The sequence below is a fragment of the Aotus nancymaae genome, unplaced genomic scaffold (genome assembly GCF_030222135.1).
Source record: "Aotus nancymaae isolate 86718 unplaced genomic scaffold, 86718_ANA_hifiasm-v0.15.2.pri h1tg000059l, whole genome shotgun sequence".
NCBI classification, from domain to species: Eukaryota; Metazoa; Chordata; class Mammalia; order Primates; family Aotidae; genus Aotus; species Aotus nancymaae.
In genome coordinates, this window is record NW_026988473.1 from 55,761,428 (window position 1) to 55,774,918 (window position 13,491).

Sequence of the window (13,491 nt, forward strand, 5' to 3'; positions counted from 1 at the left end):
AGCTGAGGAAAAAAGAGGGAGGGTGTGGTGGCTCATGCCTGTAATCCCAGCACTTTGGGAGGCCTAGGTGGGTGGATCACGAGGTCAAGAGATCGAGAGCATCCTGGCCAACATGGTGAAAACCCGTCTTTACTAAAAATACAAAAATTAGTTGGGTGTGGTGGCGTGTGCCTGTAGTCCCAGCTACTCAGGAGGCTGAGGCAGCAGAATTGCTTGAACAGGGACCTGGGAGGTGGAGGTTGCAGTGAGCCAAGATTGTGCCACTGCACTCCTGTCTGGGTGACAGAGCGATTCCATCTCAAAAAAAAAAAAAAAAAGCCAAGGAGAAAGGAAGAGATAATACACAACTGCAAGGACTGATGTCTTGCTTGCATGAGAGGTGAAAGGATGGGGGATGACTGAACAATGGTTTAGACAGGGACAGGAAAGCCAGAGATGAGAAGAGGCTCTTAGACTCCAGGGCCTAGGGCAGTGCTTTATAAACTTTAATTACACATACAACTCACTGGGGAGTTGTATGAAAATACAGAAGGCAGGCCGGGCATGGTGGCTCATGCCTGTAATCCAAGCACTTTGGAGGCCAAGGCAGGCGGATCACCTGAGGTCGGGAGTTCAAGACCAGCCTGACCAACATGGTGAAACCCCGTTTTTTAAAAAAAAAAAAAAAAAGAAAGAAAAAGAAAATACAGAAGGCTTAGAACCTAAGAATGTGCATTTTTAGTTTTTTTTTTTTTTTCAGGTTCTTTTCCCCCTTTTTGAGACAGGGTCTCACTCTGCCATCCAGGCTGGGGTGCAATGGTGTGATCATGACTCACTGCAGCCTTGACCTCCTGGGCTCAGGTGATCCTCCCACCTCAGCCTCCTGAGTAGCAGGCTAATTTTTATATTTTTTGTAGAGACAGGGTTTTGTCATATGTCCCAGGTTGGTCTCGAACTCCTAGGTTTAAACTATCCATCTGCCTTGGCCTCCCAAGTGCTGGACTACAGGTGTGAGCCACCTCACCTGGCTAGAATCTGCATTTTTTTGAGACAGGGTCTCACTTCGGTTGCCCATGCTGAAGTACGGTAGCACGATCTGAGCTCACTTGCAGCCTCTACATCCTGGGCTCAAGTGATTCTCCCACCTCAGCATCCTGAGTAGCCACCACCATGCCTGGCTAATTTTTTGTAATTTTTTTTTTAAGTAGCGATAGGGTTTCACCATGTTGCCCAGGCTGATCTAGAACTCCTGGACTCAAACAATCCCCTACCTTGACCTCTCAAAGTGCTGGGATTACAGGCATGCGCCAAGCCAGAATATGCATTTTTAAGATTCCAAAACTGTAGAAATGGCCAGTCCATTGCCCACACTTTTTGTGCACTTTTGCAGACCTCCAACAAGGGCCAGTGTAGTGCCAGAGCCTAGCAATGACCTTGCTCTAACTACGGAGGGACAGTTTTTGGAAGTGGAGTTCTGAAGGACCATCATTCCTTTCTTTCAGTGGAGATGCTAGACTGCTAAGAAGGTGAGCAATGCTGCAGGCAGCTCACAGGTAGGCCTGGGGCAAGACTAGCCAGGGGGCTTCATAGCCTCCACAAAAAACAAGATGGATTCCCCCTGCGCTATCAGGGGAAGCTAAATGCAGAGCTCTGGGAGAGAAGATGCTGCTCTCAAAGCCATAGCTTGAGATGTCATAGCTTGAGACCAGGCTCAGGTATTTCACTCTGAGTAATGTGAAGGGGCAGCATGGAAGCTCATGAACTACACAAAGCTGGGTCTGCATCCCAGTTCTGCCTTTATTAGCTGGGTGACCTCGAGCATGTCACTTCACCACTCTGAGCTCCAATTTCCTCATTGGTAAAATGGGTATACCACCTACCTTGCAGGGTGTTTATGAATTCCATTTATCTATCTATCTATCTATCTATCTATCTATCTATCTATCTATCTATCTATTTGAGACAGGGTGTTGCTTTGTCACCCAGGCTGGAGTGCAGTGGCGTAATCTCGGCTCACTGCAACCTCTGCTTCTCAAGTTCAAGCAATTTTCATGCCTCAGCCTCCCAAGTAGTCGGGATTGGGGTGCACCCCACTACACCCAGCTAATTTTTGTATTTTTAGTAAAGACAGGGTTCCACCATGTTGGCCAGGCTGGTCTTGAACTTCTGACCTCAAGTGATCCACCTGCCTCGGCCTCCCAAAGTGCTGAGATTACAGGCGTGAGCCAACATGCCCAGCCACATGAATTCTAAATATAAAGTGTGTAAAACATCTGCTCTGGCATGCAGTGGGTACAATAAGTGATGACTTTCAGATAACAAAATTCTCTGTACAGAATGCAAAAAGGCTGTGAGCTACATGGCCATAGAGCATGGGAAGGTCTGCTTATGGGTGAGAGGCAGGAACCATATCTTCAACAGGCACTTTTGAGACCTCCAATTCTCCTTACTTGATTTTTCTGTCTTGCTGTTACTCTGAGTTGGATTAGTGTGAGCGTTGCCTCTGCTTCCTGGAATATTCATTCTGAAAACTCCCCAATCTCCGCTACTTTAAGGAAAACAGGACCAGCAACTAAAGCTTGACTGGGAAAGCCGAAAGGATTCAAGGGCCCTGGATCCTGACCATTGTTGGGAATGGATACTGGGGAAAAATGATACGGAGTTTGCAGAAGGCCTCAAGAGGAAGAGTTAGGGCATTGTGGCTGCTGGTCCTGTCTTCATGAGCTTCTCTCAGATTAGGGATGAGGGTGGGATTCTAAGAGCAAGGACTGTCTCTTCCATCACATACACACACAAGCACACAGACACATACACATAATCAGGTACATGTACTCCTCCCCCCAGCCCCAGACCCAGCACACAAGTTCCCTACACACCCACTACACCAGCAATAAGCAACATCAGGAGCTATGAGAAAACAGGTACACAGTTTACCTCAAACCTCCCTATGCCCAGAGTTAAGAGTACTGAGAGATGGGGAGACAAGCACTTTCTGATGGAACAGTAGATCAGAAGCTCATATGGTATAGATAGGGTTCCCCAACATCCCCTTTCACAGAGCCTCACAGGATATTCATTCCTTTGGCCTCAGGTAAAAGTCCCCCCACATTATAGACGCCTTCTCTAGCTACCCTACTGTCTCCCACCTTGTGCCAACTGCATAAAAACTCCAATTGCTGTCAATCCCATTTTCTACAACTTTCTAGACTCCATCCCTCCTCTCTATCCTCACAGTCAGTCTGCATCTTAGCTCTGGTTCCCCTAGTAGCATGAGCTACTGCACTAGCCTCCTTATACCCTACTCTTACCCCTGCCCTTAAAGCTGTTCTCTACTCTGAAGTCAGAATGGTCTTCTAAAGCACAAATCTCCAGCTGACGCAACATGGCAAAACCACATCTCTACAAAAAATACAAAAATTAGCCGGGCGTGGTGGCATGCACCTGTAGTCCCAGTTAACCGAGGCTAAGGCTGAGAAGAGGAATCACCTGAGCCCAAGAGGTCAAGGCTGCAATGAGCCAAGATCACACCACTGTACTCCAGCCTGGGCGACAGCGTGAGATCCTGTCTCTAAATAAATACATACATACATAAAGCACAAATCTGATCATGTCCCTTTCCTGCCTAAAATCTTTCCAAAGCTCTTGATAAAAATTGCCCTCTGGGCCAGGCGCGGTGGCTCACGCCTGTAATCCCAGCACTTTGGGAGGCCGAGGCGGGTGGATCACAAGGTCAAGAGATCGAGACCATCCTGGTCAACATGGTGAAACCCCGTCTCTACTAAAAATACAAAAAATTAGCTAGGCATGGTGGCGCGTGCCTGTAATCCCAGCTACTCAGGAGGCTGAGGCAGGAGAATTGCCTGAACCCAGGAGGCGGAGGTTGCGGTGAGCCGAGATCGCGCCATTACACTCCAGCCTGGGTAACAAGAGTGAAACTCCGTCTCAAAAAAAAAATTGCCCTCTGGATAAAATCAAAAGTTGTCAGCCTGGCATTCACAAAGAGACTTCTTTACCCCAGAGCAACAATGTCCCCTCCTCCAGGAAGAAAGTGATCCCCAATGTCCAAGCTGGGGGAAGCGCCTCCTCTGAGCCCCACAGTCACTGTACTCTTTTTTATCACAATAGGAATCCCAGATCACCATGTTGTGATAGTCTGTGTCTAAGGACTGATTCTTGTAGCAATGAGATATTAAGGGCAAGTCCATATCTAATTCCATGCCCCTAGCACTGGGCCCTCAGGAAAGGTCTAGTGGACTGATCCAGGTTTCTGGCTGGCAGATCCCTGAGTGGACACAGGTTGTGGGGCCTGGGGCTGCCAGTAGGAAAAACAAAGCTTGAAGATCCAGATCAGAGCTGAGAATGGATCCTCAAATGTCAGTCCCTGAGTCTGGGCCAAAGACACTTGTTACATCTCCTATATTCAGGCTTTATTTTACCTCCTCAGTCCTGGCTTCCTTTTCAATTTGCCTCCTTCCTCTTATGATCTCTCCTGCCCATTCCAATCCCTTCCTTTCCACCATCACCTCCTTCTAACCCCCCACTCCCTTGCACTGTTGTTGGTTTGTTTTTGTTTTTGTTTTTTGACGTGATCTCGGCTCACTCCAACCTCCCTCTCCCAGGTTCAAGCAATTCTCTTGTCTCAGCATCCTGAATAGCTGGGATTACAGGCACATACCACCATGACTGGCTAATTTTTTTGTATTTTTACTAGAGACGGGGTTTCGCCATGTTGGCCAGGCTGGTCTCGAACTTCTGACCTCAGGTGATCCACCTGCCTCGGCCTCCCAAAGTGCTGGGATTATAGGCGTGAGCCATAGTACCCAGCTGTAAAACAGGGTTTTACTCCTGTCACCCAGGCTGGAGTATAATGGCGTGATCTCAGCTCACTGAAATGTCCACCTCCCAGGCTCAAGCAACACTCCTGCCTTAGCCTTCCAAGTAGCTGGGACCACAGGGGCGTGCCACTGCACCCAGCTAATTTGTTTGCATTTTTTTTAGAGACGGGTTTCACCATGTTGCCGAGGCTGGTCTCAAACTGAGCTCAGGTGATCCGCTCGCTTCACCCTCCCAAGGTTCTGGGATTACAGGCGTGAGCCACCCTGCCCAGCCTATCCCTTGCATTTCTATCATCATCTTCTAACTAGGGGAGGACTGTGATTCTATTCTCTCTGAGTCTTCCCCATGAATTCTCCCCAACTCTGACTTACCGACCCTTCCCCCTTTCCCCTTGTCCCTTTACCCCTCTCTGACCCTCCACTTCCTCTCCACTCTCTAATTCTACCCTAACTGCCACCTCCTGACCTGGCCCTGACCCAGGGGCTGGGGAGCTGGCACTCACCCCACAGTCAGTGGCCACCGTGTACTCAAAGTGGAACACCAGGGACCAGATGATGCAGAAGAAGAAGCCGAACACAGGAAAAGTGATGACCCACCAGACCATAGCTGTGAAGCGAAGCCGGAACACGGTCCCATCGGGATCCAAGGGCTGGGAGGCCGCAGAGAACATCCTGTAGGGAGTGACCTAAGCAGCACGAGGGATACAAGTTGGGGCCTGGTGGGATACCTGGGCCTGGGAAAGTGGGGCCTTTTCCAGAGATGACTCCTCAGAGTATAAGGAAGAGCCAGAGCAGAAAGGGTAGAAAAGGTGTAAGGGAAAAAGGAAGACAGTGCAGAGGAGAAGGATCAGAGGGAGATGGGACAGGAGCAGCAGAGACAGGCAGGGTCAGCACTTAGGAATCCCCTTGGCACACTGATACTCCAGGTCCATCTCTTGAAAAGTCTACAGAAGAGAGGCTTCCGGTGGTTTGCACAGGGAGCTCTTTTTGTTAGAGCCCACCTCACTCTCACAACTCTCACAGCCACTCAGAAGAAGGGTCAGAGGTAGAAAGCTTATCATTTCCATTCCACAGAAGGGGAGACTGAAGCCCAGAACTATGCCAGGATCAAACACAGGACTAAGGCCTCTTGCCACCTGACAGTTTCAGGTTCTAAGTCAAGGCTTCTTTCAGGCCAACTAACAAAGGACTGTTGGCTCAGTATGACCAAAGCCCTCCCACTGACCCTATCTGACCACATTTCTGCTCCTTACCCAAGTTCAACTAGGAACAGAGGGAGTGCCCAGAACCTATTTCAATGGGCCACAGGCTGCCAGCCATCCTGCCCCCAGGCTCTGAATGATCCAAGCCTCAGGCCAACAGTACCCTGATCCTCAACATGGACCCACAGTACCAGGGTCCCTGTGGAGGCTCACACCTCCATCTGCTCCCTCTCTGAGGAGACCTCCATCTCCTCCCTCTCTGAGGAGACCAATATCACCCAATCCAAGGTTTAGGGGAATCTGAGGGTCATGGAAACCTTCTCCACTGAGCTTGAGCCTGCTGTCCTGGGCCAGACCCAGGAGGCCTCTGTCTGGGCCAGACCCAGGAGGCCTCTCTCCAGGTCAGACCCAGACACGGGAAACTGAGCTCCTTCCACTCCCTTCTCCTCCTGGCAGACAACTCCCCCCAACAACCCCCACTGCCTGACCACCATGACCCCTCAAGCTGGGCTTCCCTCTGGATCAAGCTGGGGCAGACAGATATGGCTTAATATTAAAAGACCTAGGACCCAATCTCCCCTCAGGACTCATGCTTCCCTCCACTAAGGAGACCCAGGAATGAGGTGGGGGTGGGGGCCTCACTAAGCAACACTCACACTTGGTCCTGAAGAATCCGGGACTTGGGTTGAAGGCTGTAGTCAGACTGGGACTGTTCTAACACTGGAGGGTCCCACCCCCTGCTCCTCAGGGCCTGTCCTCCCGCCCACAGTACCCAGTTCTCCATGCCTGCCCAGGCACACATCCTTCCCAGGATCAACAAGCATGTCATAAATCCTAGAACACTCTGCACAGGTAAGAAGTGATAGTGGTTGAGGTCAGCTGGCAATAGCTTCTTTGGTAGTGATGGGGGCAGGGACCTTTTTAAGAGTTGTGTCCAGGGATATAGGCAGGTTTCTAGGAAGGGAAAGAGAGAAAGCAGAAAAGGATCTGGCCCTTTTTTGTTAGAGCAGGACTGAGAGGACTTGTTGGGCCTCACTGGAGAAATGGCTAAATCCTATGAAATCCTATGATGATAGAATCAGGATCCAAAAGAGACCTAGACAAGCCTGAATATGAGGTCATCAGTGTGCATCCTGTACCTGTACAGAAACAGCTAATGGCAGCTCCAGCTGCATCAACAGAAGTCTAACAGCCAGGAATAGCTTTTGCCTGTACTGCCCAGGCCACCTGGAGTCCTATACCCAAATCAAGGCCCAGCAGACAATAGTGAACAATGGGGCCAAGTTCAAGGGCACATACAGGGTAGTGAAAAGCCTGGAGACCATGTGCTGGGAAGGTTGCCTGAAAAAACTGGAGCTATACTACCTAAGAAGATAGACTGAAGCACCCTCGTTACTGTCTCCTTGTCTCTATAGGGCTGACCTGAAGCCACGAGAAAAGAATAGTTCTATGGTTATCAAAGCAGAGCCAGGGCCAAGGCAGAGATTCACTGGAAAGTAAGTACATACTCACTATAAGAAAAAGCTTTGGGGCCGGGCGCGGTGGCTCAAGCCTGTAATCCCAGCACTTTGGGAGGCCGAGGCGGGTGGATCACGAGGTCAAGAGATCAAGACCATCCTGGTCAACATGGTGAAACCCTGTCTCTACTAATACAAAAAATTAGCTGGGCATGGTGGTGCGTGCCTGTAATCCCAGCTACTCAGGAGGCTGAGGCAGGAGAATTGCCTGAACCCAGGAGGCGGAGGTTGCGGTGAGCCGAGATCGCGCCATTGCACTCCAGCCTGGGTAACAAGAGCGAAACTTCGTCTCAAAAAAAAAAAAAAAAAAAAAAAGAAAAAGCTTTGGCCAGGCGCAGTGGCTCACGCCTGTAATCCCAGCACTTTGGGAGGCTGAGGTGGGCAGATCACAAGGTCAAGAGATCGAGACCATCCTGGCCAACATAGTGAAACTCTGTCTTTACTAAAAATACAAAACTTAGCTGGGCATGGTGGCGCGCACCTGTAGTCCCAGCTACTCGGGATGCTGACGCAGAACTGTTTGAAGCTGGGAGGCAGAGGTTGCAGTGAGTCGAGATCGTGCCACTGCACTCCAGCCTAGCACCTGGAGAAAGAGTGAGACTCTGTCTCAAAAAGAAAAAAAAAAGAGGCCAGGCATGGTGGCTCATGCCAATAATCCCAGCACTTTAGGAGGCCGAGGCAGGTGGATCATGAGGTCAAGATATCGAGACCATCCTGTCCTGGTCAACATGGTGAAACCTCGTCTCTACTAAAAATACAAAAATTAGCTGGGCATGGTGGCGCACGCCTGTAGTCCCAGCTACTCGGGAGGCTGAGGCAGGAGAACTGCTTGAACCCAGGAGGCGGAGGTTGCAGTGAGCCGAGATCGCGCCATTGCACTCCAGCCTGGGTAACAAGAGTGAAACTCCGTCTCAAAAAAAAAAAGAAAAAGAAAAAGCCGGGCACAGTGGCTCAAGCCTGTAATCCCAGCACTTTGGGAGGCCGAGGCGGGTGGATCACGAAGTCAAGAGATCGAGACCATCCTGGTCAACATGGTGAAACCCCGTCTCTACTAAACATATAAAAAATTAGCCAAGCATGGTGGTGCGTGCCTGTAATCCCAGCTACTCGGGAGGCTGAGGCAGGAGAATTGCTTGAACCCAGGAGGCAGAGGTTGCGGTGAGCCAAGATCGCGCCATTGCACTCCAGCCTGGGTAAAGAGCGAAACTCCATCTCAAAAAATAAAATAAAATAAAATAAGAAAAAGCTTCAGGCCTAGTGCAGTGGCTCACGCCTATAATCCCAACACTTTGGGAGGACGAGGAGGATGGATCACAAGGTCAGCCTGGCCAAGGCCCCATCTCTACTAAAAATATAAAAATTAGGCGAGTGCAGTGGCAGGAACCTGTAATCCCAGTTCCTCGGGAGGCCGAGGCAGGAGAATCACTTGAATCCGGGAGACGGAGGTTGCAGTGAGCTGAGACGGCACAACTGCACTCTAGCCTGAGCAACAGAGCAAGATTCCATCTAAAAAAAAAAGAAAGAAAGAAAAAGAAAAAGAAAAAGCTTCAGCCTGGCCAACATAGTGAAACTCCGTCTCTACTATAAAATGAGCCGGGAGTGGTGGCGCAAGCCTGTAATCTCAGCTACTCAGGAAACTGAGGCATGAGAATGGCTTGAACCCAGGAGGCAGAGGTTGCAGTGAGCCAAGATCGTGCCACTGCACTCCAGCCTGGGTGACAGAGCAAAACCCTGTCTCACAAAAAACAAAGAAAGGAAAAGCTTGGGCTAGGCACAGTGGCTCAAGCCTGTAATCCTAGCACTCTGACAGGCTGAAACAGGAGGATCACTTTAGCTCAGGAGTTCAAGACCAGGCTGGGAAACATAGTGACACCCCATCTCTATTTGGAAAAAAAAAAAAAAAAAAAGAGGCTGGGCACAGTGGCTCATGCCTTTAATCCTAGCACTTTGGGAGGCTGAGGCGGGTGGATCACGTGAGGTCAGGAGTTGGAGACCAGCCTGGCCAAGGTGGTGAAACCCCGTCTCTACTAAAAATATAAAAACTAGCCAGGTATGGTGGCTGGTGTCTGTAATCCCAGCTATTCGGGAGGCTGAGGCAGGTGAATTGCTTGAACCCAGGAGGCAGAGGTTACAGTGAGCCGAGATCATGCCATGGCACTCCAGCCTGGGCAATAAGAGTAAAACTCCATCTGAAAAAAAAACAGATTGGGGACGCAGGGATTGGGGACAACATACCCTCATGGTCACAAACCTAGTACTGCTCCAGAGGGACCAAGTACTCCAGCAACTACCTATATCTTAATTCTCTAACTGGTATGCCAAGAACAGATAATAGGTATGCAAGGTATGCAATAACCTAGCTAATAGGTTATTGATCCTGTTAGCCCTCGGCGTCAGCCACAAGGGGCAGAACAAATAGCCTAGTCTGTTTAACTCCATATGCCGTACAAATATTATAATATTGCTTGGACTATGATTGACTTATACCATGCCTTCCTTTCCCCAGAGTATTGGGCTAGGGAGTCCTAATCATTTATTCAACAAACACTTTCTGGCCAGGCATAGTGGCTCACGCCTATAATCCCAGTGCTTTGAGAGGCCGAGGTGGGAGGATCACTTGAGGTCAGGAGTTCAAGACCAGCCTGGGCAACAGTGTGAGACCCTGTCTCCACACATATACACAAAAATTAGCTGGGCATGGTGGTGCAAACCGATAATACTAGCTACTCAGGAGGCTGGGGAAGGAGGATCACTTGTGCCCTGGTGGTTGACGCTGCAGTGAGCTATGATCATGCCACTGTACTCCAGCCTAGGCAACATGGTGAGACCCTGTTTCCACATACAAAAAAATTTTTTAATTAAGCTGGGTGTGTTGGCTGGGCACGGTGGCTCATGCCTGTAATCCCAGCACTTCGGGAGGCCAAGGTGGGCAGATCACAAGGTTAGGAGTTCAAGCTGGGTGTGGTGGCTTACACCTGTAGTCCTAGTTACTCAGGAGGCTGAGGTTAGGAAGACTGATTGATCCCAGGAGTTTGAGACTGCAGTGAGCTGTGATCACACCATTGTACTGTGGCTTGGGCAACAGAATGAGACCCTGCCTCTAATACAAACAAAAAAACCCAAATACTTTCTCACTCAAATGCAGTGTCTCCTCAAGGAGATCCTCATCTGGTGGGAAAGACAGACACAAATATGATGTGACAGAGAGATAACACAGGGAATCTTAAGCACCCAGAGGAGGGAGTGATTAAGTTAGCCCCACGGAGGATAGCAAGACGTTCTGGAGCTAGATGGGCAGGGTTTTGCATGGTGATCAGGAGTGGCTAGGGTAACAGGTACATCTGATGCATTATCTGAGATAAACACTAGGTCAGGAAAGGGTAATCCTCCCCCTCAGATCACCTGGTCACCCCTTTCTTCCGGTTTTGTTATTTCTGATAGCTCCCAGCCCTGGGTCTCATCAGATTTGGTGTCCATACCTCAACGCCCTTGTCTACCCACTGACAAATGAGGAGGAGGGGAAACTTCCAGTCACATGAAGAAAAGAAGTGGGGCTCCACCCTTGGGCCAGGCTCTGTGGCTCACACCTGTAATCCCAATACTTTGGGAGGCTGAGGAAGGCAGATCACGAGTTCAGGAGTTTGAGACCCACCTGATAACATGGTGAAACCCATCTCTACTAAAAGTACAAAAATTAGCCGAGTGTGGTGGTGCGCGCCTATAATCCCAGCTACTCAGGAGGCTGAGGCAGGAGAATTGCTTGAACCCGGGAGGCAGAGGTTGCAGTGAGCCGAGATCACGCCACTGTACTCCAGACTGGGCGACAGAGTGTGACTCCTTCTCAAAAGAAAAAAAAAAAAAGTGGGGCTCCACCCCATATCGCAGCTAGACCCCACTGCTAGTCCTAGCCATTTCTCTGAAGCAGATGCTCTTTATGGGAAGGGAGGATTCAGCTGGCTAGGGGCCCTTCAGAATTCTGAGGGAGCCCAAGGGTCCATGTGCAGAATCTGCCTCTTCTTCACCAAGAGCACCCAGGCTAAGATCATTTCCTGCCTTCCAACCTGACAGTCTCTTCCTCCTCCTCCTCCTTCTGCTCCTCACACTTCATCTTCCCTAAACTACCTTCCCATCCTTCCTCTACCTAGAGCTCTACACTAGCCCTGGGAAGGAGCAGGACAGGAATTATCAACTCTATTTTGTTTTATTTTTTAGAGATGAGGGTCTCACTCTGTCATGAGGCTGGAGTGCAGTGGGACAACTATAGCTTACTGAAGACTCAGACTTCTAGGCTCAAGCGATCCTCCCACCTCAGGCTCCCGAGGAGCTAGGACTACAGATGCACACCACCATGCCCAGCTAATTAATTCTATTTCAGACATGAGGAAACTGAGGCTGAGTCTCTGTGTCTCAGGAAATATATAGTCAGTAAATGAATTAGGAGCACTACAGAGTTTGACACATGTCCCACCCCATTTACTCTGATATCCTAGAGAAAGTAGTCTTACATCTTTCTTCCTGGCCCAGCACCCCGTATCCCTGTCCAGAGGGTACACAGATTATCTATGGAATCTCAGAGGGCATGGGACTCACCCCAGGACATGTACACATGTACACAATCAGACCTCCATACAGACAGGCACAGATATAGCCTCTCTCACACACACACCCCACTCAAAGCCATTATATACTGCCATGCCCCTCACAATCACCCACATGTATACTGAATCACATTCCCACAGAGACAGGCACAAGTGCACAGTGCTACATTAAGAGACCCAAAATACTCTGTAGCCCAATCTTTTTCTCTCTCCACTTCCCAGAAAACCCTGGGGTTCCAGAATCTGCTCTTCTATCAAGTAAGGATTTGGCTCTAGGTCTGCCCACTTCGGTGACTCCAGCCTCCAGAAGGCAGAGGGAGACTAACCCTTGAGATATCGATTTGCAGGCATCCCCCCAGCAGCCCTGTATGTTTGATGGGCCCCAATGGAAAGCTGGCTAATCTTGTTAAAAGAGATTCAAGATCTAAAGAAGATCCAGATCGGCCTGAATATGAGGTATCAGTGTCCCCATGCCCTACCCCACAGTGTGTGGCCGTTGTCTCCTTGAAGTGGAAGAGCAGGGACCAGAGGATGCAGAAGAGGAAGGCGACAAGTGGACAGCAGACCGTGACCAGGGCCACCAGGGTGAAGCGGAGCCGTACCAGGGTCCCATCCCGGTCCAGTGGCAGTGGGACCTGGTACATCTTGTCAGACCTGGGGATGGAGTGGCATGCTGTCAGGGCCCCAGGCAGCAAGGTTGGGACTCAGTGATGAAGTCAGCCCTTGTGCTCAGTCCTAAACTCAGCTGTATGCTATGGGGTGGGGAGTCTGAGGAGGAAGTCACCTAAACTTGGATAGCTCCTGCCCTGGATGAGGAAAACTGACTCAGAATCCCAAGACAACATTCCACCTCAATTTCAGAGGGAAGACAATGAACCAAATCTGTGCTAGGATGAAGCTTGAGTAGATTGGGAGAGCTTCTCTTCACTCCTCTCTACCTAGCTTGACAGGCCTAGGACTACAGGAGCTGCTTTAACTAGTCTCTCCTTATTTCAAGAACCAACCTTAAGACAACATGGTGGCTCACTCCTGTAATCCCAGCACTTTGGGAGGCTGAGGTGGGTGGATCACCTGAGGTCGGGAATTGGAGACCAGCCTGGCCAACATGGTGAAATCCCATCTCTACTAAAAATACAAAAATTAGCTAGATGTGATGGCAGGTGCCTGTAATCTCAGCTACTTGGGAGGCCGAGGCAGGAGAATCGCTTGAACCCAGGACGGGGAGGTTGCAGTAAGCTGAGATCATGCCATTGCACTCCAGCCTGGGCAACAAGAGTGAAACTCTGTCTCAAACAAACAAACAAACAAACAAAACCAACCCTAAAACCTACCAGTGGATGAAATGGCCCATCTCCTCCCC

At 49.8% G+C, this 13,491-nt stretch overlaps 1 protein-coding gene across 9 annotated transcripts in view; it reads right to left on the reverse strand.

Annotated features, from left to right (window-relative positions):
* PGAP2 (post-GPI attachment to proteins 2) overlaps positions 1-13,491 on the reverse strand; it is a 28,623-nt gene that overhangs the window by 3,463 nt on the left and 11,669 nt on the right. For 8 of the 9 annotated variants that reach the window (XM_012456842.3, XM_064365244.1, XM_064365241.1 and 5 more), the window contains exon 3: positions 12,611-12,785. In XM_012456842.3, coding sequence (XP_012312265.1) covers positions 12,611-12,775 — 165 coding nt within the window. In that variant the 5' untranslated portion in view covers positions 12,776-12,785. Of the gene's footprint in view, positions 1-5,317; positions 5,501-12,610; positions 12,786-13,491 lie in introns of those variants that run through there. The other variant, XM_021675102.2, reaches the window with a different exon arrangement.